At 39.1% G+C, this 23392-nt stretch overlaps 1 protein-coding gene across 2 annotated transcripts; it reads left to right on the forward strand.

The window, feature by feature from the left end:
- The first annotated feature begins 264 nt into the window (after positions 1 to 264).
- Positions 265 to 23239, forward strand: TMEM263 (transmembrane protein 263). Of its 2 annotated transcripts, XM_054445087.2 has the most exons (4): positions 5049 to 5179; positions 6199 to 6266; positions 16231 to 16300; positions 20338 to 23239. In XM_054445087.2, exons 3-4 carry the CDS (start codon positions 16237 to 16239, stop codon positions 20622 to 20624), a joined length of 351 nt encoding a protein of 116 aa, XP_054301062.1. In that variant the 5' UTR covers positions 5049 to 5179; positions 6199 to 6266; positions 16231 to 16236; the 3' UTR covers positions 20625 to 23239. The 2 variants fall into 2 exon arrangements, with proteins under 2 accessions (XP_054301061.1, XP_054301062.1); XM_054445086.2 differs by lacking the exon at positions 6199 to 6266 and having other exon boundaries at positions 265 to 5179.
- The last annotated feature ends 153 nt before the right edge of the window (positions 23240 to 23392 follow it).

Here is a 23392-nt window from a genome sequence, read left to right on the forward strand (position 1 = left end):
GATTGTCTTCTGAGTTGTAAGAGTGTTTCACATATTCAGAATACAATCACTTAATAGGTATGTTTTGGCTGGGAGCGGTGGCTCATGCCTGTAATCCCAGCACTTTAGGAGGCTGAGGTGGGCGGATCATGAGGTAGGGAGATGGAGACCATCCTGGCTAACATAGTGAAACCCCGTCTCTACTAAAAAACAAACAAACAAAAATTAGCTGGGCATGGTGGCAGGCGCCTGTAGTCCCAGCTACTTGGGAGGCTGAGGTAGGAGAATGGCGTGAACCCAAGAGGCAGAGCTTGCAGTGAGCCGAGATTGTGCTACTGCACTTCAGCCTGGGTGACAGTGTGAGACTCCGTCTCACAGAAAAAAAAAAAGGTATGTTTTGCAAATATTTTCTCCCAGTCTGTTGCTTGTTCTTTTGTTTTCTTAAGTGACATCCAAAGAGCAAGTGTTATCCAAAGAGCAAGTTTTTATAAATTTCTTTCTTTCATGGATTGTGTGTTTTTTGTTGTACCTAAGAAAACTTTGCCTAATTCAAGATCATAAAAATGTTCTCCTATGTTTTCTTCTAAAAGTTTTTATTTTCACATTTAGATCTATGATCCATTTTGAATTATTTTGCATATGGTGAAAGGCATGAGTTTATAGGTGTTAAGCTTTTGTTTTCAAAATGATGTCCAATTATTCCAACATGTGCTTCTTTTCACTGTCTTTTAATAAGGCTCAATTTAGCAGACACTCTATATATGATCCACAAAAAGAAAGGGAACCTTCTAGCTTTGGTGTGACAATCCTATGGCTGGAGATGAAAGGGCAGTTTCCTTTGACTGGCAGAAATACCTAATAAGTATGCTTTCTACTCCATAGAAATGCATGATATAGAATAGTCCAGAAAGAACTGTCAATGCTTTCTAGTCAAAGATCACCAGGAACACACCTGTGGTTGAACAAGTTGAATTTACTACTCATTGCAGCAAGAAGAACACATCACAGGGAACCATGTGGCATACTGGTAAGGTGATTGAAAAAATCCTTTTGTAAGATTTGGGTTTGTGTTAGGTGATCTGATAGAGGGTTTAAGGTGGTGGAACTTTGCTCTATGCTCTAAACAGGATATTGTCAGGAAGTGGGAGTAATTCTATGATTGGGTATCTTAATAAATCTTATCTAGAAAGAGGGAAGACTGGAATGAGGCTTAAGCTGTCATTGGCAAAGAGGCAACAGCTACGTAGACTAATTTGGTATTTTCATTTTGTGTATTCCATTTGGTGGGTTGGACAGCATTTGTGTTTTTGTCTACATTCACACATGATTATGAAGTAGTCTTATTTTTGTCCTGATCCACCATGATCATGGAGTGGCCTCGTCTGATGTTGATGTTCTCTAAAATTATTTTTGTTCAACAAGAATACCAAAGCCTAGTGTGCCAGCATTTACTGCATGTCAGAAACTGCTTTTCTCTTTCTCAGAATATAGTGGTTAAGAACTTGGGCTCTAGAGTCAGACAAAATTGTGTTTGATTCTAGAGCCTGCTCTTCACTAGCCTGTGGGACCCGGGGTAAATTATCCAACTTCTCTATGCCTCAGTTTCCTCATATGAATATAGGATTCCCTATATTAGAATATAATGTACTTGCTTCATTGGATTGAGAGAAATCAGATGATCAAGGTTAGGAGCTGTGTCAAATAAATCTACCCTATCATTGGAAAAATTAAGAAGGATATTGGTGCAGGCAAAGGAAAACCAACAGCACAGGTGATTGTGCCAGGAATGGCAAAGAGCAGTTAAGAAAGTGAGAAAAGAAAGCATAATGGTTTACACCGGGGGGTAACTAACCTTTATAAAGCTGTTAATTTAATGCAAGGATAACGCATTACACTCATGAAAACATGGTGAAACAGGAAAAACGTGCGCACCTTGCAACAAGTAGGCTTCTTAAATGAGTCCATACTGAAACCCTGGGAAGAGTGTTTGATAATGATGAAAACTATGATTGTGCACATAACAGGAGACAGACTCACATGTTGGGTAGAAGGTTGGGCTGGAGCTTTTTAAACTTCAGTGTACTATCAGCCTAGAAATAATTTCTTGCTTTAACATTACTGGTTTCTGCCTTCTTTCTGGTCCACTTTGAACCACCCCACCATGTTAAGCAATGTCACATCTAATTTCTAAGTTTTTCAATAAGGCAAAAAGACTGTGTCTGTACCCAACTAAAAGAAAACTCAGTCACTTAAGAGGCTGGGTAATTGATATGTGTATTAAGAATTTTGTTAAAAGAATTTTATTGCCTGAAGGCACTAAGAATTCATTATTATTGTTATTTTGAGAGGGTCTCTGTCACCCAGGCTGGAGAGCAGAGGCACAATTTTAGCTCACTGCAGCCTTGAAATCCTGGCTCAAGTGACCTTCCTGCCTCAGCTTCCCAAGTAGCTAGGACTACAGGTGCATGCCACCACACCTGGCTATTTATTTAATTTTTGTAGAAACAGGGTCTCACTATATTGACCCGGCTAGTCTCAAACTCCTGGCTTTAAGCAATCCTCCCACCTTGGCCTCCCAAAGTGCTGTGATTACCTGGCCAGGGCTCATTAAGACATGACAAAATCTTTCAAAATAACATCCAGAAATAAATGTTTCATTTTATTTTTCTTGAAACAGGGTCTCACTCTGTTGTCCAGGCTGGAATGCAGTGGTGTGACCATGGCTCAGTGCAGCTTTGACCTCCCAGGCTCTAGCAATCCTCCTGCTTCAGTATCCCAAATAGCTGGGACTACAGGAGTGTGCCACAATGCTCAATTATTATTATTATTTTTTTAAGAGATGGGATCTCCCCATGTTGCCCTGGCTGGTCTTAAATTCCTGGGCTCAAGTGATCTTCCCCCGACTCAGCCTCCCGAGGTGCTGGGATTACAGGCATGAGCCATCTGTATTTTATTTTAACAATCTAAGAAAGGGAGGTCACAGAATGGGAATCAAGAACTTAGAGGAGTTCAGACTATAAAACGAAGAAATACTACAAGTCATGTATTTCTTCGTTTTATAGGCTGAACTCCTACACCAGGAGTTTCTGGTGAACTCATGACCTCCCAAAGGAGCTCTTTTAAATCTTAGTTGGTTTATCAAACAGATTCAACTGCTGCTTTGAGTTATGGCTTTTGATAACCGTAAAAATGCAAAATCTCCCAGGAGTGGCTACAATCTTGTCAGTCATTTGTACTTTAATAATAGATTCTCTTGCAAAACGACGTGCAAAGGGAAGAAGAAACAAGACGTAATTGTGCACTTCATAATTTTACCTAGAGTTCAACCTTGAAAGGTCACATATTAAGGATAGAAGTTTGTGTAATAACGAGAAAACAGAGGATATCCGTTTCTTCACATACTGGATAAACAACAATCCACGGATCCTGCTAATCATCCAAGCCATATGTTGAATTGACAAGAGTATTTAATTTCCTCTTTCTGCTTTGAGAAACTAAAATATCTTCACAGTCTGAGCACAGTGGCTTAAGTGGCCTTAATTCTCTGATTTCATAAGTTAATGATTAGGTTGAAGCTATAAACTATAGTCCATTCCATTTAAGACCTGGATCAAAGTTAGCTTCATCCAGCATGTTTTACCACGTCCTTTCTGAGCTATGTTGTCAATAGTTACCATTCAGTTCCAACATCCTGAATATTCTGCAGTTGATAAACCATTTTGTGAGGTTTTTTTTTTTTTTTTTGCTTTCTGTGTATGTTTTTGACTCGCGTGTTTTTGCTTCACTAATCAGATTGCGAAAGGAAACATCTCACGTTTGCATAGGACTTCACAGTTCATAAAGACCTTTCCCACCCACCACAAAAAAAGTTTGACAAGTTTCCCGTCATCTTCATTTTATAGGTGTGGAAAGGGAGTCAAAGAAAAGTTAATAGATACCATTTATCTAGTTAAGCAGGCTTTGAGCAGTTCATCTCCTCCCGTCCTCAAAACGACCTTCTGAGGTGTCTCCTGCAACCCTGCTCTGAAGCTCAGAGCGAGACGGCCTCACATCCCGGGGGCTCAGCTCTGGCGGGGCCGCCACGCGCCTCCCCGTCCGTGCCTTTGGACGGGCGAGGAGAGCTGCTGCCCCGGCGGGGACCACGTGGAGGGGCCTAATCAGCAAGTGGCAAGGACGCGGCGCAAAGCCAGGCTTTCTAATGTCCAATCCGCGGCTCTTTCGATACTGAATACCCACCTCTGCAACAAATTTCGAGCGCCTGGCAGGCCCTGCACCAAGCCTACGGTGATGGCGACCCAGGCGGGTTTTTACTCTCAAGAAGCTCAATTCTAGGGCAGGGAGAAGTAAAATTAAAAAAAAAATCATAAACTGAAAAACACATAAATAAGCCACGTCTCTCCTCACCCCTAGCACTTAGTCACAAAGGCCTGTAGACTGTCCCGACGTGAACTTCTGAGCAGGCCCCGCTGTCAGTCCCTGAGGACAGCAGGCAAGGGAGGTTGACGTCCCTGGACGAAGAAAGTGCTGGAGAAACTGGCGACCGTCCCACCTTCCCTAAGGCGAAGGTTCTGAATTCCGAAGACCGTTACTCGGCGCGGAACGCGGGCAGCCGCCGACGTCAAAACACCGGGCCTGAGGGCCGCGGCCTAGGCGTCTCCCGGGCTTCGCGCCCCTCGCCCGATCTGATTGGATGGTGGCGGGAAGAAGGCGGGGAGACCCCCGGAGGAGGCGCGCGCAGGCCGGCCGGTGGTTCCCACGGAGGCGCCCAGGGGGCGAAGGGGCGGGAGCGGGCCTCGGAGCGTCGCGCGTGCGCAATTGGGACACGGCCGGCTGGGGACTGCTGGGAGGGCCGGACCCTGCGAGAAACGGGTGGGCGTGTGCCCGGTGGGCGCGGGAGGGGCCCGGGCTGCACGAGCGCGCGTGCGCCTCGGAGCCGGAGCCGCGGGAGGAGGCGGGAGCTGAGGAGGCGGCGGAGGGGCGGGTCGCGTCGGGCGCCACGTCCGCAGCCAGAGGCCTCCGTCTCCACCTCCACCGCCGCCGCCACAGTCTTCCAGCTCCACATCCTGAGAGGACGCCTCCGGAGCCGCGACTGCCCGGGGTTGTGCCGGCCGCCGCTGCCGCCCAGGCCGCCTCAGCTCTCCTCGGCACCGGCCCGCTCACTCCGCCCGGCCCTGCCCTAGCGCTGGCCGCGACCCCGGCGGTGAGTGAGTCGGGTTGCGAGGGCAGGGGCGCAGTCCCGGCTTCCTGCCCTCCTCCGTCGCCCTCTGCCGTCGGCGCCCCTGCCCCTCACCTCCCAGTGCCCGGCCTGGCTTCCCAGCGAGGCCTTGGCGAGGCCCCAGCGGGAAAGGGGGAGGGGCGGGACGAAGTTGGGGGCGGATGGAGGTTCGCTTCTGGGGCTACTCCTCCTTATACGTCGCTGACTGCCCCGCCGCGATTGGAGCTTGGGCAGCCGTGGAAAGCCTCCGCCTGACTTCTTAGCATTTGGGGGTTCGGGGTTGGGGGCGGAGGAGGAAGGTAGGGGGCGTCAGCAGCCTGGGAGAGGGATGCAGCGGAGGGGCTTGGGTGCTGGGCTTCCTCGCCCTGCCAACTCCTGACCTGTTGATAAACCTCCCTTTTGGGTTCAGGCACGCAAGACTTTTTCCCAGTGGACACCCCCATAGCTCTTCCTGGGTAGGAAGGCTGTATCTCCACGCCTAACCTAAAGTAAAAGTGGGAATGGAGAGGGTGCTGGCGGCGCCCAGGGGTGACAGGGAGTGCTGGAGCACCCATCCGTGCCGTCACTGCCTCCCAGTCTAAATAAAAACTGCCTGCTCTGCACACGCAGCTTCAAGACCGACCCCCCAGCTCCCACTTCCAATCAGATCGCCTGTCCTAAACCCTTACATAGAAATTCTGGAGCCCTTCGGGATTGGGGGGGTGTGCTGGGTGTACAACGTGGAGCGGAGGGAGGAGGTGCCAAGCTCAGCGCTAGCCACGACGCCTCCAGGGTCATTTTCTGCCTCCTGCCACGTCACTCACTCTGCTAAAGAAAAAAAAAAAAGGATTTGCTAGTGCCTAAAGGGATCAATAGGGAGAGAAGGGGCCGCCCGGAAGGGTTTAGAAACACCTAGGGAAAAGGGAAGGGTTCTTAATTTGGTTTTTGCGTCCTTGTGAACACTGTGCTAATTCCAAATGAAAATATTTCCTATATGTGATTATTTGCTGTATGCTGTTGTTTAGCCTTTGAAACTTCTGCTGGTGTGAGTGCCCTCAAGGGTTCCCCAGGAGTATCGATACCACACCAACAGGTAAACGGGCGCGCTCGTGTGTGTGTGTGTGTGTGTGTGTGTGTATGTGTGTGCGCGCTCGCGCCCATGCTTAACTTTTTAAAAAGAAAGGGAGAAGTAGCCTTTGATAAACCCATATGCATCCTGTTTTGCTTTTTCCTCTTTCATTTCTTTAGTCTTTGTTAGAACAGATGTACCAGAAACCAAGTTCAGTAAAAATTTGTCCATTTATAGAAAGCATCGTTTGTAATTATAACGGTTGCTACATTAGACAAATATACAGATTTCTGTGTGTGTGCATGGGTTTGATTTTTTTTTTTTTAACTACAGGAAAATCTTTACCTTTCTTTGTTTCAGTTATTCCTTATTTGCTCTTTTTCTACTTCCGGAAGATATCTCACTGGATTATATATAAACATCTTGAGAATAGGACCTTTGTATGCTTGTTCACAAGGATGCCTCAGTGCCTAACAATGTTTGACACATAGTAGGAATGCAAATATCTGTTGAAATAATGTGAAGATGGTTTACTGGTTCTCTGGTTTAATAGAGTATTGTAATTCTGCTTAATGTTTCATTTAAGGATAACCCTTAAAAATTGCCATTTTGACACTGTCAGTTATTACTTGTCTAAGTGGGCACTTAGAAGTTTTACTGGCAGATGACCTTTTCTTTCTTGCTAGATTGAGAGCATTTCTTGTAGCCTATTTGCTGTTGATTTAATGGGCAGGGGCCATCTTTAAAAGCAGACTCTTCTCGATAGTTGGTTTAACTAGAAAAACATAAAAACAGTAAGCTGGAGTTTTCATGTACTCTGCTTGTTGGTGTATATGTTGTAAAGCTCTATATAAATATATTTTTGAATCTCTTTGCAGTTATTTGGCAAAAAAGCTAAAACATGGGAGTGAGGATGTGGTAAAGTTCTTTTAGGTAGAATATGTAGAAGAATTTAGCTAATTCATTTATAGTCGTCTTTTTCTATTATAGGGAAATTGGCACCTACTGTTGAATAACAGGTGGTTTTAAGTGGCTTTGACAATAAACTTGTGCACTGTATCTTGTAGTTAAGCTTTATATAAGCTTTATATAAAGTTAAGCTTTATTTAACTTCCTTTGGTGTATAGAGGGGTGGTAACCCAGAGGAAAATTTATGTACTGTTTTCGGAATTTTTTATTATGAATAAAACTTTAAATTTATATATGAAATATTACTGAAACCCACAAACAACATTGATTCATCAAAGAAAACAAGTTTCCCAAGAAGTGTTTGTTTACTTATTTCTATTATTGGAATAAATTACCCTTTAGGGAATTGCGTTGTTAATCCTTGCTCAGTGTATTTGCCAGCTGCTAAATCTATGTGATACTATTGTACTGGGCAAGAATTATTTCTGCCCATCTCTACAATGCTTAATGTAACTGCTGATGAGTTTGTAGTCGTGATATACAGTCTACAACTAAGAAGTCTTTCATATGTCACAATTTCTTAAAAACCCACTTATAACCAGTTTAGTTGGTATTGTAATAGTTTATTCACACTTCAGGACCAAAAGGTAGAACTGATTTATGTCTGTAGAATAAGTTAAATCATTTGTACTTATCTAAAGCTATTGTCTGTCATTACTGCCTTCCTTAGAAAAGTATGTGTTGTTTTGTTTTTTTGGTAGAGACGAGGTCTTGCTGTGTTGCCCAGGCTGCTCTCAAACTCCAGGGCTCAAGCGATCCTCCTGCCTCGACCTTTCAAAGTGCTGGGATTACAGGCATAAGCCAGCATGCCCAGCCAGAAAGTATGTTTTTAATAGAAACTTGTGCATTATGAGCTCCTAGAGAGCAGATATATTTGTTTCTTGAATATATAATTTGTTTCTTGAATGATTCACTAAATGGTAAGTGCCGGAAAAGTCTATTCCCACTGGATTGTAAACTCTAGTTTAGAGTAGTACCTGTGTGTGCTTAATCACACTGAACTCCTAATTGCGTAACAGGGTGCCTGGCACATAGTAGGGCTCAAGTATATGTTGAATTAATGATTCAGTGAGTTCAGGGCAGATAGTTTGTATAGAATTTAATAATTTTAATGTACTACTTAAGAGTAACATTTAAAAATGGTCATTTTGAATTTTTTTCTTTTTTGATATGGAGTCTTGCTCTGTCGCCCAGGCTGGAGTGCAGTGGCTCGATCTCCACTCACTGCAACATCCGCCTCCCAGGTTCAAGAGATTTTCCTGCCTCAGCCTCCCTGGTAGCTGGGATTACAGGTACCCGCCACCACACCCGCCTGATTTTTCTATTTTTAGTAGAGATGGGGTTTCACCATGTTGGCCAGGCTGGTCTCGAACTCCTGACCTCAGGTCATCTGCCTGCCTCAGCCTTTCAAAGTGCTGGGATTACAGGCCCATTTTGAAATTTTTACTGTCAGTTGATACTTGTCTCTACATATATACTCTTAAATTTTATTAGTAGATTATTTACCTTTCAAAGTTTTAGATTGGGGTCTATTTATCTTCACAGTTCCTACTATAAGAGAAACAGGTCTCCTGCAATGGTTATAATAAGCAGGATAGTAATATAAAAAGTATTTCTCTTTAGTAACGAAGTGGCAATATCCATAAAGAGGTAATATCACTAAAAGTTAGGCACATATTTGTGTGTAGGACTTTGGAATGGTTTATGTGAATGAAAAGTACAGATGACACAGTTAAGGATTTTAGCAAATACCTTTATAAGGTAACTGTTTTATGATCAAATTAGGAATTCAGGAAAAAAAAATCTCAAATACTTGTGGCTTTTTAATTAATTAAAAATTAGTAATAATTTTTATTACTCTAAGAGTTCTAGAGGAATTTTGATACTACATACTGGCTATTAAGGTGTGATGTACAAGATGCCCAAACATCAAAACAAAACTAATCTTTTTTTTTTTTGAGATGGAGTTCTGCCCTGTCACCCAGGCTGGAGTACAGTGGTGAGATCTTGGTTCACTGCAACCTCTGCCTCCTGGGTTCAAGCAATTCTCCTGCCTCAGCCTCCTGAGTAGCTAGGATTACAGGTGTGTGCCACCATGCCCGGCTAATTTTTGTATTTTTAGTAGAGATGGGGTTTCACCATGTTGGCCAGACTGGTCTCGAACCCCTGACCTCAGGTGATCCACCCGCCTTGGCCTCCCAAAGTAGTGGGATTACAGGTGTGAGCCACCATGTCCGGCCCTTGTTTTTTTTTTAAGTCACAATGAAACTAATCTTTGTGGCACTTAGGACTTTCAAGGCTTTCTAAATAGTGAATTCCTCTAGTCTAGGTAGACATATGCCTGGCATGGCAGGACTCCAGAGTTGCTACTTTCTTGTTTATTGATAATCTTATTGGTAACTACTGCTAATACATTTTAAATGCAATTGAATATTTCTATATAATAGTATCTAGCTTTTTACATTTCATACTCCTCTACAGAAATACTCCTAATTTAAGGCCAGAATGAACTCATGGTGGGCGTGGGAGTGGGAGTGTGGTTGGACTGGCAGGGAGAGCTGGTAAGTCTGAGAATATACCCGGAAGCAGCCCCAGGCGAGAGTGAAATCTCTTGAAAGTCTAGTTATCTTTTAAAAAAACACAATGCTCAAAGCACTTTTCATTTCACTTTTTACTGTGTGTGAATTTAAAAATAAAACAGTATTTTAAATTACTCTAGATTAAATGCAGGCATTATGTCTCTCCTGTGTATTCTTAAGTCCTTGGCACACCACTGCCTAAGTTTAAAAAGGTACATTTGGAAAGCATGACTCTAGCTTAGAGTTTTCTTTTTTTTAAACCCCAAATTTGGGCCATATATTGGTATGTATTTCTTCTTGTGATGCTTAAAGTATATGTGGATACTCCTCTTCGCTTCTCTTCTCCTCTCTTCTCTTCATCCTGTCCTGTCCTGTCCTGTCCTGTCCTATCGTTTGAGACAGGTTCTCGCTCTGTGGCTGAGGCTGGAGTGCAATGGCATGATCATGGCTCACTGCAGCTGCTTTAAACTCCTGGGCTTAGGCAGTTCTTCCTCTTCATCCTTCCAAATATGTGGGACTACAGGCGTGCACCACCATGCCCAGTCAATTTTTTTTTTTTTTTTTTGGTGGAGACAGAGTCTCATTATGTTTTCCTGGTCTTGACTTCCTTAGCTCAAGCAGTCCTCTAACCTCAACCTTCCAAAGTGCTGGGATTACAATATTTTCTTTTTATTCTACTTATCCCACAAATACTATCTGGCAGCTTACAACAAAAACATGTACCAACAAATTGGTAAAAATATGTAAATAAGATACGCAAATTGCAAACCAGGGAGAAATAGCAATCCAAGTAGCAGTCTTGAGGAGGTGTGGAAGTGTGGAGGAAGATAGGACACAACTGTGCAGGCCACAGGAGCCTACCTAGTTGAGCTGGGATTTTAGCTGTAAGCTTCCTGGAAGCCAAAGAGAAGGAAGACATCATACCTTTGTATCTTTTAAATATAAAAATGCCTATATCTTTAAGAAAACATGCTAAATATTTGGGGGAAACAAGACATTTTCTAAATAATTACCTCTGAAGAAATTTCTAATGTGGAGTTCCGTATCAGAGCTATTAAGTGTTGTAGTGGGTAATGTCTTTAACAGTATTGTACAGTTAATATAGTAATAACCTGCATAAGGCTGTTTGTCAGGATTTCCTTACCCAAGACATAACTGTGAACAAAACTCAGTGATACCATTTTCTTAAAGCATCATGTGATTCAAGTACATTGTTTTTTAGATTATTAACTTCATCTGTGGCTAAAACTTAGAATAATTAGGATTTGATGAACTACATAATCTTTAAAAATATTTATGAATATTACTGATTTCCAAGACTTGAAAATATGTATTTTTCTTTAATTATAAAAGCAACACATTTTTATGGAAGAAAATTTATAGATGTTAATTAACTATGCATATTTCTATGTATATGTATTTGTGCATATTTCTATGTGTAGGTATAAAAATACTATATACAAATACTATATATACTATAAATACATAAATGCTATGTATACTACTTCATGCATGTGTATGTAAAATGTAAAACTTATGTATTTCTACCCCCCCGCCCCTGGCAATCTTTATTAATACTTCGGCATACTTTCTTCCAGTCTTTTTGTATGCATTTTTTAAAAAATTGGGCATGATGATATATGCCTTTTACAGTCTCTAAATATAGCATTAGCATATTTCTGTAGTATTTGATCATAAATTATTTTCACATCTGCATAATGTATGTCTTTTGGAAGCTTATAAATTCTTGTGTTCCATGAGGCTGTACTCATTTGTTCATTTTCAGATGTGTTTTGTTTGTTTTTGCTGGCTTCTGTTTTGCTCACCTCTTAAATATGAGCTGGCCAATTAAGGCTGTCAGTCGGCTTCTCATCACTCTTTTCCTTGATCATATCACCCACTGCTCAGAGCTTCAGCTATCACTTCAAACCGCTCTTAGAACCTCAACTCTAACTCCAACTTTATGCTGAATCTCTGGCCCCTTAAATCCAATTGCCTGCTGAACAAGTGTGGATGCCCTGAAGGCATTTCAAATACAGCTTTTTCAGAAACAAGTCCTTCATCTTCTCTCAAAAGGTTTCTCTTCTGATGTTCTCTGTGTTCATCATCTCTGTCTTATACTAGAAATATGACATGAGATTCTCCCTTTCATCTCACATTAATACCCAAGTTACATTCTACTTCTTACAAAAAATTCAGGTATATGAGTGTCAACCATGCATCATTGATTAAGTCTCTGGTGATAGAGTAGTGAACAAACCAAGCGTTTGTTCTCATGGAGCTTACATTTTAATTGGGAGAGACCCAAAGTAAACAGATTAGGTGAAAATGATAAGAAGAGTGGAGGTTGCTCATCTATTATAAGGTGGTCAGGGGACATCTTCTGATAAGGGGATATTTGCAGAAGGACCTGAGCCATGTACATATACTGGGGAAAAGGCTTCGAGGAAAGGATAAACAAGGAACTCTGTGTTACTAGACTGGAATGAACAAGAGGTAGAAAGTGGAGATGGCGGTTAAGTATCTGGCCTCAAAGGCAAAGGTATAAGGACTCCAAATTTTATTCTAAGCAAAATAGGAAGCAGTTGGAGGATTTTAAGCAGAGTATGACATGACTGGACTGAAAGAAGAACAAAGGTGGAAGCTGGGAGACCCATTCAGAGATTTTGCAGTACTACAAGTAAGAGATTATGGTGGCTTAAAAGTGGTAACAGTAGGAGGTAATGAGAAATGGTTATATTCTGGATTTATTTAGGCAACAGAATTTACCGATAATTAGATGGGAATGTAAAAAAAAGCACAATTCAAAGGTGACCCTGGTATTTTGGTCCAAAGCATTTATTTAGACATGAAAATCTGGCAGAGTTTAGACTGTCAGAAAATTCTATCTTACTGGACTACTAAAGTAGCCACATACTGTATTAATCTCTCGGTCCTTCCATCTCTTCTTGCTTCAGTTAGAGTCTTAAGGCACAGATATGACAGTATAGCTCTGCTCATGGGTTCTTATTGCCTACCCACAGAAGGATGAAGTCAATTCATATTATTTAGATTAAACTGTATATATCTTATGCTCTCATGAAGCAGAACTAATTTTTAAAAATTGTGGTCTTTTTCTTAATTACAAGATAGGTATAGAAAAATAATTGTTTTTAAGGGATACTGTATTAGAAATAAAAGGTAAGACTGTTGGTAGGGATTTATGGGGTAGGCACCAGAAAGTCCGTTTTGAAATATATGCGGTTACAGTCATAATCACACCTATTTTTAAACTCCAGTTAAAATATGTAAGATGTATGGGTATATGTAATTTCCCATATTTCTCTGTAGGGTATGGTACCTTCTGTTGATTGACCAGCCAAGTGATCTCCTGGATTTGTGTCTATGTGTATGGTATTAATATATAGTACTGAGATTACCATGATGAACAAGTTGGACAAAGGTGTCTGCCCTCTTGAAATTAATAGTCCAGCAGGGAAGTAAGTGGCTTCAAAATCATCATTTCTCAGAAGGGACACACATATTCTACCAGGAATTTCCGCATGTTTTATTTTGGAATTTGTTAAATAGTATTCTCATCTTAGGGTTAAGGCTAGAATTGTCTTTGATTTTTATTTTAACTATCCTAAACAGCAAGTATTTAATGAAGTTATTTGTCCTCTTCTATACAGTTTATGGTCAAGCTGAGATTCAAACTCAGGCACTCTGACCCCAAAGCCTTAACCACCATCCTGTATAATTTGTTATGATCTTACCATGATGATAGATCAAAGAAAACATAAATGTGAATGGTAATAAATGAACCTTTGTGGTTGGGGAGTTTTAAAATTAAGGCACATCCATCAAGAACCTCCTTTCCCAGTAATGCTGAAATTCTTACTGGTTTTTCTGTGAGAGATTACTTAGCTTTACTATTACTTTTTAAATCTTATGTTTGGGATGATGTGCTAAATTCTCAAACCAAACCAGGAAAGATTAGGTGCCATTGATAAATGACCTGAGTCAGGATTTTCATTAGAGCAATTGAAAGCTATTTATTAAACACAACATGTGCTGCTGGACTCAGCAGGGGTGCAGAGAAGTCTCATCTTAAGTAGGATTTACGTTTTAAAGTCATAAGAAGATGAATTCCATGAAGTTAAAATCACCTTTGAAAAGTCCCACTTCTCACAACCTCTGCCTCTACCACCCTCATCCAAGCCACCAACATTTTTTGGCCTGGATTATTGAAGTTGTTTCCTAATGGGACTTTCTGCCTCTGCTGTTGTTCGCCTATTGCTTGTATTCCTTACAGCAGCCAGAATGATCTTTTAAAAGATCACCTTACTCTTTTGTTCAGTGCCTTTTACTAGTTTCCCATCTCACTCAGTTAAAAGCCACTCTCCATCATCGCCTTCAAGGGCCTATGTTGATCCAGACCTCACTCTTTGACTTCCTCTCCTACTGCCCTTGATGCGACCCTGCCACACTTTACTGGCTGTTCCTTCTTGCTGATCCAGGTAAGCTCCCACATCAGGGCCTTTGCTCTTGCCATTTCTTCTTCCGCAAAGACTCTTCACCTAAATATCTTGTATCCTTACCTTCTTTGAGTGTCATCGCAGTAAAGCCTTCACAGACTATCCTATCTAAAATATCATATCCTCTCCCCATCCATCCTTGGCCGGGCGCGGTGGCTCATGCCTGTAATCCCAGCACTTTGGGAGGCCGAGGTGGGCGGATCACCTGAGGTCAGGAGTTCGAGACCAGCCTGGCCAACATGGTGAAACCCCATCTCTACTAAAAATACAAAAATTAGCCAGGCATGGTGATGCACGACTGTAGTCCCAGCTACTCGGGAGGCTGAGGCAGAAGAATCACTTGAACCTGGGAGGCAGAGTTGCAGTGAGCTGAGATCGCACCACTGCACTCCAGCCTGGGCGACAGAGTGAGACTCTGTCTCAAAAAAAAAAAAATTATACAAAAATAAAGTATCACACCCTCTCATCCACCCCTTTTTCTCCATAGCATATAAATACCACTGACATATAGTCCTCTCTTTGTATTTATTTATTGCCTTTCCCCATTGGAGTATCCATTTCATGATGGCAGAGATTTTTTTCCGTCTGTATTGATATTGATATATACATATATATATATTTTTGTACAGTAAATTTTGAATTCTGTTAACTGCCTCTGTTCATAAGAGCTTTAAGAACAGCAAAAAGTCATCAAAATTGATCTGTTACTGATTCAGATTGGTGGTGTCATCATTACAAGAGAGGGATGTCTTTTTTTTAAAGACTTTCTCAGATAGAACACCTTAGTATTTATTTATTAATTTTTTCAAATTTTAGGGTCAGCAGTACATGTGCAGATTCATTACGTGGGTAAAATCGTGTGTTGTGGGAGTGGGGTGTACAGATGATTTCATCACCCAGGTAATAAGCATAGTACTCAATAGACAGTTTTTTGATCCTCACTCTCTTTCCACTCACCACCTATAAGCAGGCCCTGGTGTCTCTTGTTACCTTCTTTGTGTCCATGTATACTCAGTGTTTAGCTCTCATTCATAAGTGAGAAAATGCGGTATTTGGTTTTCTGTTCCAGTGTTAACTCACTTAGGATCATGGCCCCCAGCTCCACCTGTGTTGCTGCAAAGGACATGATCTCATTCTTTTTTATGGCTACATAGTGTTCCATGATGTATATGTACCACATTTTCTTTATCCAGTCCACTGTTGATGGGCATCTAGGTTGATTCCATGTCTTTGTTATTATGAATAGTGCTGTGATGAACATAACACGTGTGTGGTAGAACGATTTATATTCCTTTGAGTTATATCCAGAAATGCGATTGCTGGGTTGAATGGTAGTTCTAAGTTCTTTTGAGAAATCTCCAAACTGTTTTCCACAGTGGCTGAACTAATTAACATTCCCATCAGCAGTGTATAAGCATTCTTTTTTCTGCAGCTTTGCCAGCGTCTGTTATATTTTGACGTTTTAATAATAGCCATTCTGTCTGGGGAACACCTTTTTTAGTTCTGGTATACTTTTTTCTTTAAGTCTATTGTGAAATAAATTACAATTAAATTAACCAGTATTCTGTAGGAGGAAACAACATTTTTGTCGGCTAACCCCCACCTTCCAGCTCTCTTTCAGTGAGTAATTTTCAGTTGTAGTTGAAGCACCACAGTAACAACATAGGAAAACTTATACTATGACTGCCACTCTTTGGTGGGTGTTTCACATAAGATTTATGTTGTCTACTGGTATAATTTAAAGTATTTATTAAATGCCGCAGTTTGAAGTAGGAGAGAAACAAGATGAAGACTAGTTGTATAGTGGGTACAAAATGTTGTTTATCTGAATAATGTTGATGAAATCGCAATTTAGCATGTGATAAGAGGTAGTCTCACATGTTGAGGTTAAAATGAAATGTGTTTGTATGTTTTTTTTTTTAGGAGATCATGAATCAGACAGATAAAAATCAACAAGAAATCCCATCATACCTTAATGATGAACCACCAGAAGGTAAGTATGCATCTGTAACACTAAGAATGGAAAAATATACTGAATTAAAGTTCTGATAGTTTTTATTTTTTACTTATTTTATTTTATTTTATTTTTTTGAGACAGAGTTTTACTCTGTCAACCCAGGCTGGAGTGCAGTGGCATGATCTTGGCCCACTGCAACCTCCGCTTCCTGGGTTCAAGCAGTTCTCCTGCCTCAGCCTCCCAAGTAGCTGAGATTACAGGTACCTGCCACCACACCTGGCTAATTTTTTGTATTTTTAGTAGAGACAGGGGTTTCATCATGCTGGCCAGGGTGGTCTTGAACTCCTGACCTTAGTTGATCCACCTGCCTCGGCCTCCCAAAGTGCTGGGATTACAGGCATGAGCCACCACTCATTAAATTATATTAAATTATATTAAAGAAATATAACCTGTTTACCTTGTCAGTAAATATGTCCCCAAAATAATTGAAGATAACATTTTTAGCTTCTAATAAGAAAGCATAGATAGTGGTGAATAGGGACACAATTTTACCATACAAGGCATAATATTTTGCTGTCATTCTTCTTTTAAGACCATTTTAGAAGTATAAGTATCCTTTCATTTGTAAAGGGTGAGGATGGATACAGAGGAAGGATGGACTGTGTTTAGTTTTGATATCCTGCATACAAAATCAGCCTAATGCAAGAGGCATTAGAGATCTGTTCTTAAACTCCTATTATTCATTATATTGTAATTGGTACCTCTCCTCCTCTATTAACACATGATCTTGGGATCTGCTTCATTTGTCTTTTTAAGTCATAATTTTCTTTGAGTTTGAAAACTGTGATATCATGAATCATTTTAATTCTTCAAAAACCCTTGGAAACACACCTGAATGTCCTGAGTACATACAGAAAATGACTAGAGGCATGTTTTTGGTATAGACTGTTACTAAACTTAATCCAAATAGTGATCTCCTTGGAGAATTGCATGTTGATTACTAGGGCTGGAGGTTGTGACTCTAGGTATTATATAGTTTTTCCTAGTTCTGTTACCCATTGTCTAAAATTTTCTTCCTATATTTCTTTTATTGGTAGGCAAAAATGAAATTGCTAGGAAAATAGCAACAAAGAGTTTACACTTAAGCCATAAAGAATTCAAAAGAACTATCGGAGGTTGCAGTGAGCTAAGATCGTGCCACTGAACTTCAGCCTGGGCGACAGAGTGAGACTCCGTCTCAAAAAAAAGAACTATCTGATTAGGTTTAGTTTAGTTTGGTGGAGGAGTAGCCTGGGAAATTACTAACTTAGCTCTTTTCCATGCCTTACATTTTTAGGTCTGGAACCATGGAGTTTTGAAAAGTTAGGGCTCAGTGAGAAAGTTAACAAGGACTTTGTGAGAAAGAAATCAGGAAAGGGATAAATTAAGGCCATCCAGGGGCATGATTGTCAAGGAAGAGAACAAAGCAGAATGTCTTTCTATGCCAACCACTAAACAAGAGGAATCTGCAAAGCAGATAATTTATATGGTGATAATTAAGAGTATACTGTAATAAAAGAGATCAACTGCATTAATTATTTATCTGATTTGATTAAGAACAATTATTTGTCTTCTTTAAATGCATGTGTACCAAATTTGGCATGGCAAGGTAGTTTTACTAATGAGATATTTGGCATGAGGCAGTTATCTGTTGTAGCCTCAAATCAGGATTTTGCCTTTTTTCTTAGGGCTAGTGACCTTGATTACAGAAGAATTACCAATTATGTAATCCTTTCCATCATAATTTTATAACTAATATATTCAAATGCCCATCTATATCTTAAGTCTTTTACTTCAGTTATTAAAAATTTGTATTAACTATACTTATTACTTAAGTAGTTTTAATAAAAATATTTGGTTTTTAAAATTTATAGCTATTGCTGTATCTGTATTTATGCACTATTTTGCAAAGATATTTTGACTAGTCAGTGAGATTTTCCCACTTGTGATACAATGTAAAATCTTCAGACAATGAAAAGAAAAACTATCTCAAGGTAAATTTGTGCGTTGTGCATTGGAAAGCTCAGTTTTCAGAATTTTTTATTTTCTCCATCAAATATTGTCAGTTTCCCCATGATACCTTCTCTGAGAACTTCATTCTGCTAGAATCTAATAGTTTTGGTGCTCTTAGTTGGACTTATGTACCCAGTAACTTACCCCTCTTTTTTAGAGGTAAAGCTTGAATTGTGTAAGTACCAAATATTTTTCCATGAAGTTTAGAAAAACACCAATGCTTATGTGTTGTTGCTGCTTAAATTATTAGGTTACTAGGCCGGGCGCGGTGGCTCACGCCTGTAATCCCAGCACTTTGGGAGGCCGAGGTGAGTTGATCACGAGGTCAGGAGATTGAGACCATCCTGACTAACACGGTGAAACCCTGTCTCTACTAAAAATACAAAAAATTATCCGGGTGTGGTGGCGGGCGCCTGTAATCCCAGCTACTCAGGAGGCTGAGGCAGGAAAATGGCGTGAACCCAGGAGGTGGAGCTTGCAGTGAGCCGAGATTGCGCCACTGCACTCCAGCCTGGGTGACAGAGCAAGACTCCGTCTCAAAAAAAAAAAAAAAATTATTAGGTTACTAAAGAGAAAAGACCTATGTTCATTTCAAGCTGGTGCAAATTTTTATGAAATCTTTCTGCTAGTCATTTTATTCCTAAGTTTGAGCTTACATGCTAATATATGTGGCTCTATTTAAAAAAAAAAAACCAAAGAAAATAAACTCATGACTTAGATACAGCTTAATTTTTCATATTGCTATTACCTTTTATGGGGGATATCTCTAGTTTTTAAAAACTAGATACTTAAAGCACACACTCTCTTTCATAAGAATTACTGAGGCAGTAATTTTAAGTGTTAACCATAGCTATAGTTTCTCTATCCTACTTATGTCTGAATAAAAATGATTTTTTAGGTAGATAACACGATTTTAAATGATGAATAGTTTTTAATTTTTACATAGTATTAGCTCTTTAAATACGTCAGTAAGGGAGACATAGAGCAGAGACCCAAACGTATTTACTTAATAGGGGTTCTTAAACTTTTTGGTCTCAGGATGCCTTTACAATGTCAAAAATTGAGGCCCCAAAGAGCTGTGTCTTTGTCAGTATTTACTATATTAACAATAAAAACTGAGAAATTTGAATATTTTATGCATTAAAAACCCATATTAACATAATTAAAATATTTTTATGAATAGTAATTATTTCAAAACAAAAAAAATTGTGGAAATTGTGAGCAAGGTGATACTGGTTTATACATTTTAGCAAATCTCTTTAATGTTTGGATTAATGCAAGACAGCTACATTCTTGCAGCTGCTTTTGCATTCAGTCTGTTGTATTATACATCATTCTGCTTCTGGAAAACTCTGCTATAGACTCATGACAGAAAGTGAAAAGACAAATGATATTTTAATATTATTAAAATAATATGATATTTTAATATTATTAAAATAATATGATATTTTAATATTATTAAAATAATATGATATTTTAATATTATTAAAATAATATGATATTTTAATAATATTATGAAAATAGTTTTTACCTTGTAGACCCCCTGAAATGGTCTTCGGCATCTGCAGTGGTCCCAGACCATACCTTGAAAACTACTGCTTTTTACAAAGAAGATTGTTTCGGTAATGATTGATTAAATCCTGTCAAGGAAATGAAGGCCAAATGTAGTTATGTTTTTATTTTTTCATGTTCGTTTTAGGATGTAAAATAAAGGTTATTTGTTAACAAAACCGTAAACCAAGGAAACATTTAAAATAGGATTCTGTTTTACAAAAGTTGTCTAGTCTCTAAAGCATTTCTTCTCATAGATACTAAGACTTAGCATTGGACCAAGATATTGTAAAAACATGTACAACTATACCCCGAAGGAAGAGCTCTTCAGTGTCTTTGAATCGGTGTGGTTGGCCTTATCAAATCAACCTCCTGTTGTGAGGAAGTCTTAGGTTACTTAATGATGTGTACTGTTCTTTTAAAGACTTATGACTTATATTTGATTGTCTCATGATATTTTCTCTCATTAGGTTCAATGAAAGATCACCCACAGCAGCAGCCAGGCATGTTGTCCCGTGTGACTGGGGGTATCTTCAGTGTTACAAAGGGAGCTGTTGGTGCCACCATTGGTGGTGTGGCTTGGATTGGTGGAAAGAGTCTGGAAGTGACCAAAACAGCTGTTACAACTGTGCCTTCCATGGGAATAGGGCTGGTGAAAGGGGGTGTATCTGCTGTGGCTGGAGGTGTTACAGCTGTTGGGTCTGCTGTTGTAAACAAAGTGCCCTTAACAGGAAAGAAGAAAGACAAATCTGACTAAAATATAGAGATACACTTGCGCTCCACAGCACTATAATGCCAATGGCATTGAATTGCTAAATTATGGACTACAACCAAGTCAACTGTTTTGGACATTTATCTTCTAAACTGCTGTGTTGAAAGTATTGATGACTGGCTTTCATCTAAAAAGAAGAGACCAATACGAGCACAGTATATGAAGGTTTCTCATACTTAAGTTCCAGCTTTTTATCTGGTAAAATGTTACACTTACTCGGTTGTAACTGAAGATATGGTATGTTTGAATATTTACTATAAGTCTTTCAGTTTGACTAAAAATGTGAAAGTTGAATTTAGTAGATGATCTTCACAGTTCCATATGTATAATGTGCCAGGTAACTCACCTGCCCCTTAAGAAGGGAACCTTGAATTACATAAGCCGTACCTTTGATGTGCCTAATAGTTTCAGATGTCTTAGTTTTTTATAACCATAGTTGATTAGGCCAAGAGACATTCATTTGTTATTTAAGCTGGCAAAATTAGCAGGAATTAGAGAAGTTTAAAAAGAAAAGATTAATGGTTTTATGATAATGTTAACCATCTTTTGTTATGCCTTACAAAAGAAAACATCTTTTCTAATACCCTGAATATGTGCTGTTCTTAGAATCATCTATGGATTCTTTTAAAGTTTGTTTGTGAAATTAGTTTTCCCTCTTTAGAATCTCAGGAGTAGTGGGGTAAAGACATTTCCTGCTGTCAGTGGATAAGACAGTGCTTGTTAACTCTTTTGGCAGTAGTTAAAATCAAATTGTACACTTCTCAGCCTGGGTTCATGCTTCATCATTAATACACCTCACAGTGCCTACGGAACATTTACTTACTGGTTAGAAGGTATTTTGGAAGAGTTTCATATTAAGGAGGAACAAATAATAATTTTAAGTTCTTAAAAATTACCTAAAACACCCCAAATATAAAAAGAAGCCTTCACACCTATTCTGTCTTTAGGATGTCTTAAATTATTAGCAGTACTCCTTTTTTAAAAACACTGTAAAAGTAACCACAAGTATGTGAGGACTTACTATTTTAAATGGAATGGAATGAGCTCCATAGATTAGTTTTGAATATAAAATATATAAAAGTGCTTCAGTGGTTTATATAGGCTTTAAAAACATGTTATCTTACAGTCCTTTAAAGCAGCCGTAGAGTTTGTATCATTTTTCAAGCCAATTTCAGTCAGGGATTTGAAGTGTTTGATTATGGATGATAAATGTGTCATATCTTATTAATATGTCTCATGTCTCATTCCTTCTTAGTATGATTTAGCCGGAATTCATTTTCTTTTTGTTTCATGTTTAATTTCATAAAACATTTAACAATTGGCATATATACTTGGTATTCCTGTCCACCAAGGATTATAATCCAAGTCTGGGAAAATCTTAAATTTCTTTTTACTTAAATCTGGAAATTTGTCTCCATTCTGCCAACTTTTTTTTTTTTTTTTTATAGTGGAGGGGAGGAAGGGGGGTGATACCTTGCAGTAAGTAAGTCAAAATAGCATGCCTGAAAATTTGAAACAGACCATTCTAACACCCAAGGCTTGTTTATAAAATACTTGAGAATTACGTTAATGTGGAATCAACAAATGCAGAAGAATATAACATAACTTTTAAAAGCTTTCATAAATACCAGCAGCAATTGTAAGCAAATTTACAAAGGTTCTTGAACCTTTCTATTATATACAAAACTGAAAAGTCATTAAGGAGTTCAACTAATCAGGAATTAAACGGTCATTTATTTCATGCAGTATGATTTAAGGTATTTCTTGGGATTCTGGTCAAATGTCATAATCAGCAAACGGGATTAAAAAAAACTCCAATAGGTGAACACTAAATAATTATTTAAATAATGGTATTGGAGAACTTGTTTCCTGCTATTTGGAAGAGATTGTTGCTTCATTGCTAGTTTGTATTTCTAACTTCTACAGTTATAGACTCCACTGTGCTTTGTGTCTGAATTTCTCAGTATAGACATTTTGTTTACTGTATGCTTGCATATTTATTTTCAACTTTGCCTGTCTTTAAAATTGCTTGAGTAAAATGGTTGTAATTAATTTCTGCTACAGAAAAGCCACCTGGTACGTTTTGTCTCATCAGGATTGTTTTAAATTCTAAACTGTAACTTTGTTCAGAGGGGCTTTTGCAATGATAGCAGAAAACCGTACAAATGTACAGTTAGTTATAGAGGTTCTTGTTGAAATGAATTTACCATCTGATGATATGTATGTACAGCTGTATACTTGAGTCTTTTTTAGTTTACTTAGAAAGACTAGCAATTTGACCTGTTAAACAGGACTAGTTCAAGTCAAGAAACTAAGGTGGTTGTATACGCCTGGAGGCATCTGTTATTCAGCTTATCCTTTGAGTGGGTATTTGGCACAATGAGGATAAACTTACGTGACCCACTTGAATGGCTGATCTAATAATGTTGACATTATGCATTCTGTACTTAGTGAAATGTCAGATGAAAATAACTGATGAATAATTTTTTTGTATTAAAGGGATGGGAAAAGAACACATGAATTTGTTAATAAAGCACTATGATCTGCAAACGATGGAATGTTTCATAAAGATCTAAAGAAATAAAGGAAACTTTAAAACAGGGTGATCTTACCATTTTTAGTTACTTTGCAGTTCAGAAAGTGCTGTAGCCAGTTTAAAATTTTTTTGATAGTAATGTACAAACATATCTTTGGATATGTATTTTGATGCTGATACAACCATGAAATACAAATATATTTTAAGCAACCCTAAT

This window comes from Pongo pygmaeus, chromosome 10, assembly GCF_028885625.2.
Source record: "Pongo pygmaeus isolate AG05252 chromosome 10, NHGRI_mPonPyg2-v2.0_pri, whole genome shotgun sequence".
Taxonomy (NCBI): Eukaryota; Metazoa; Chordata; class Mammalia; order Primates; family Hominidae; genus Pongo; species Pongo pygmaeus.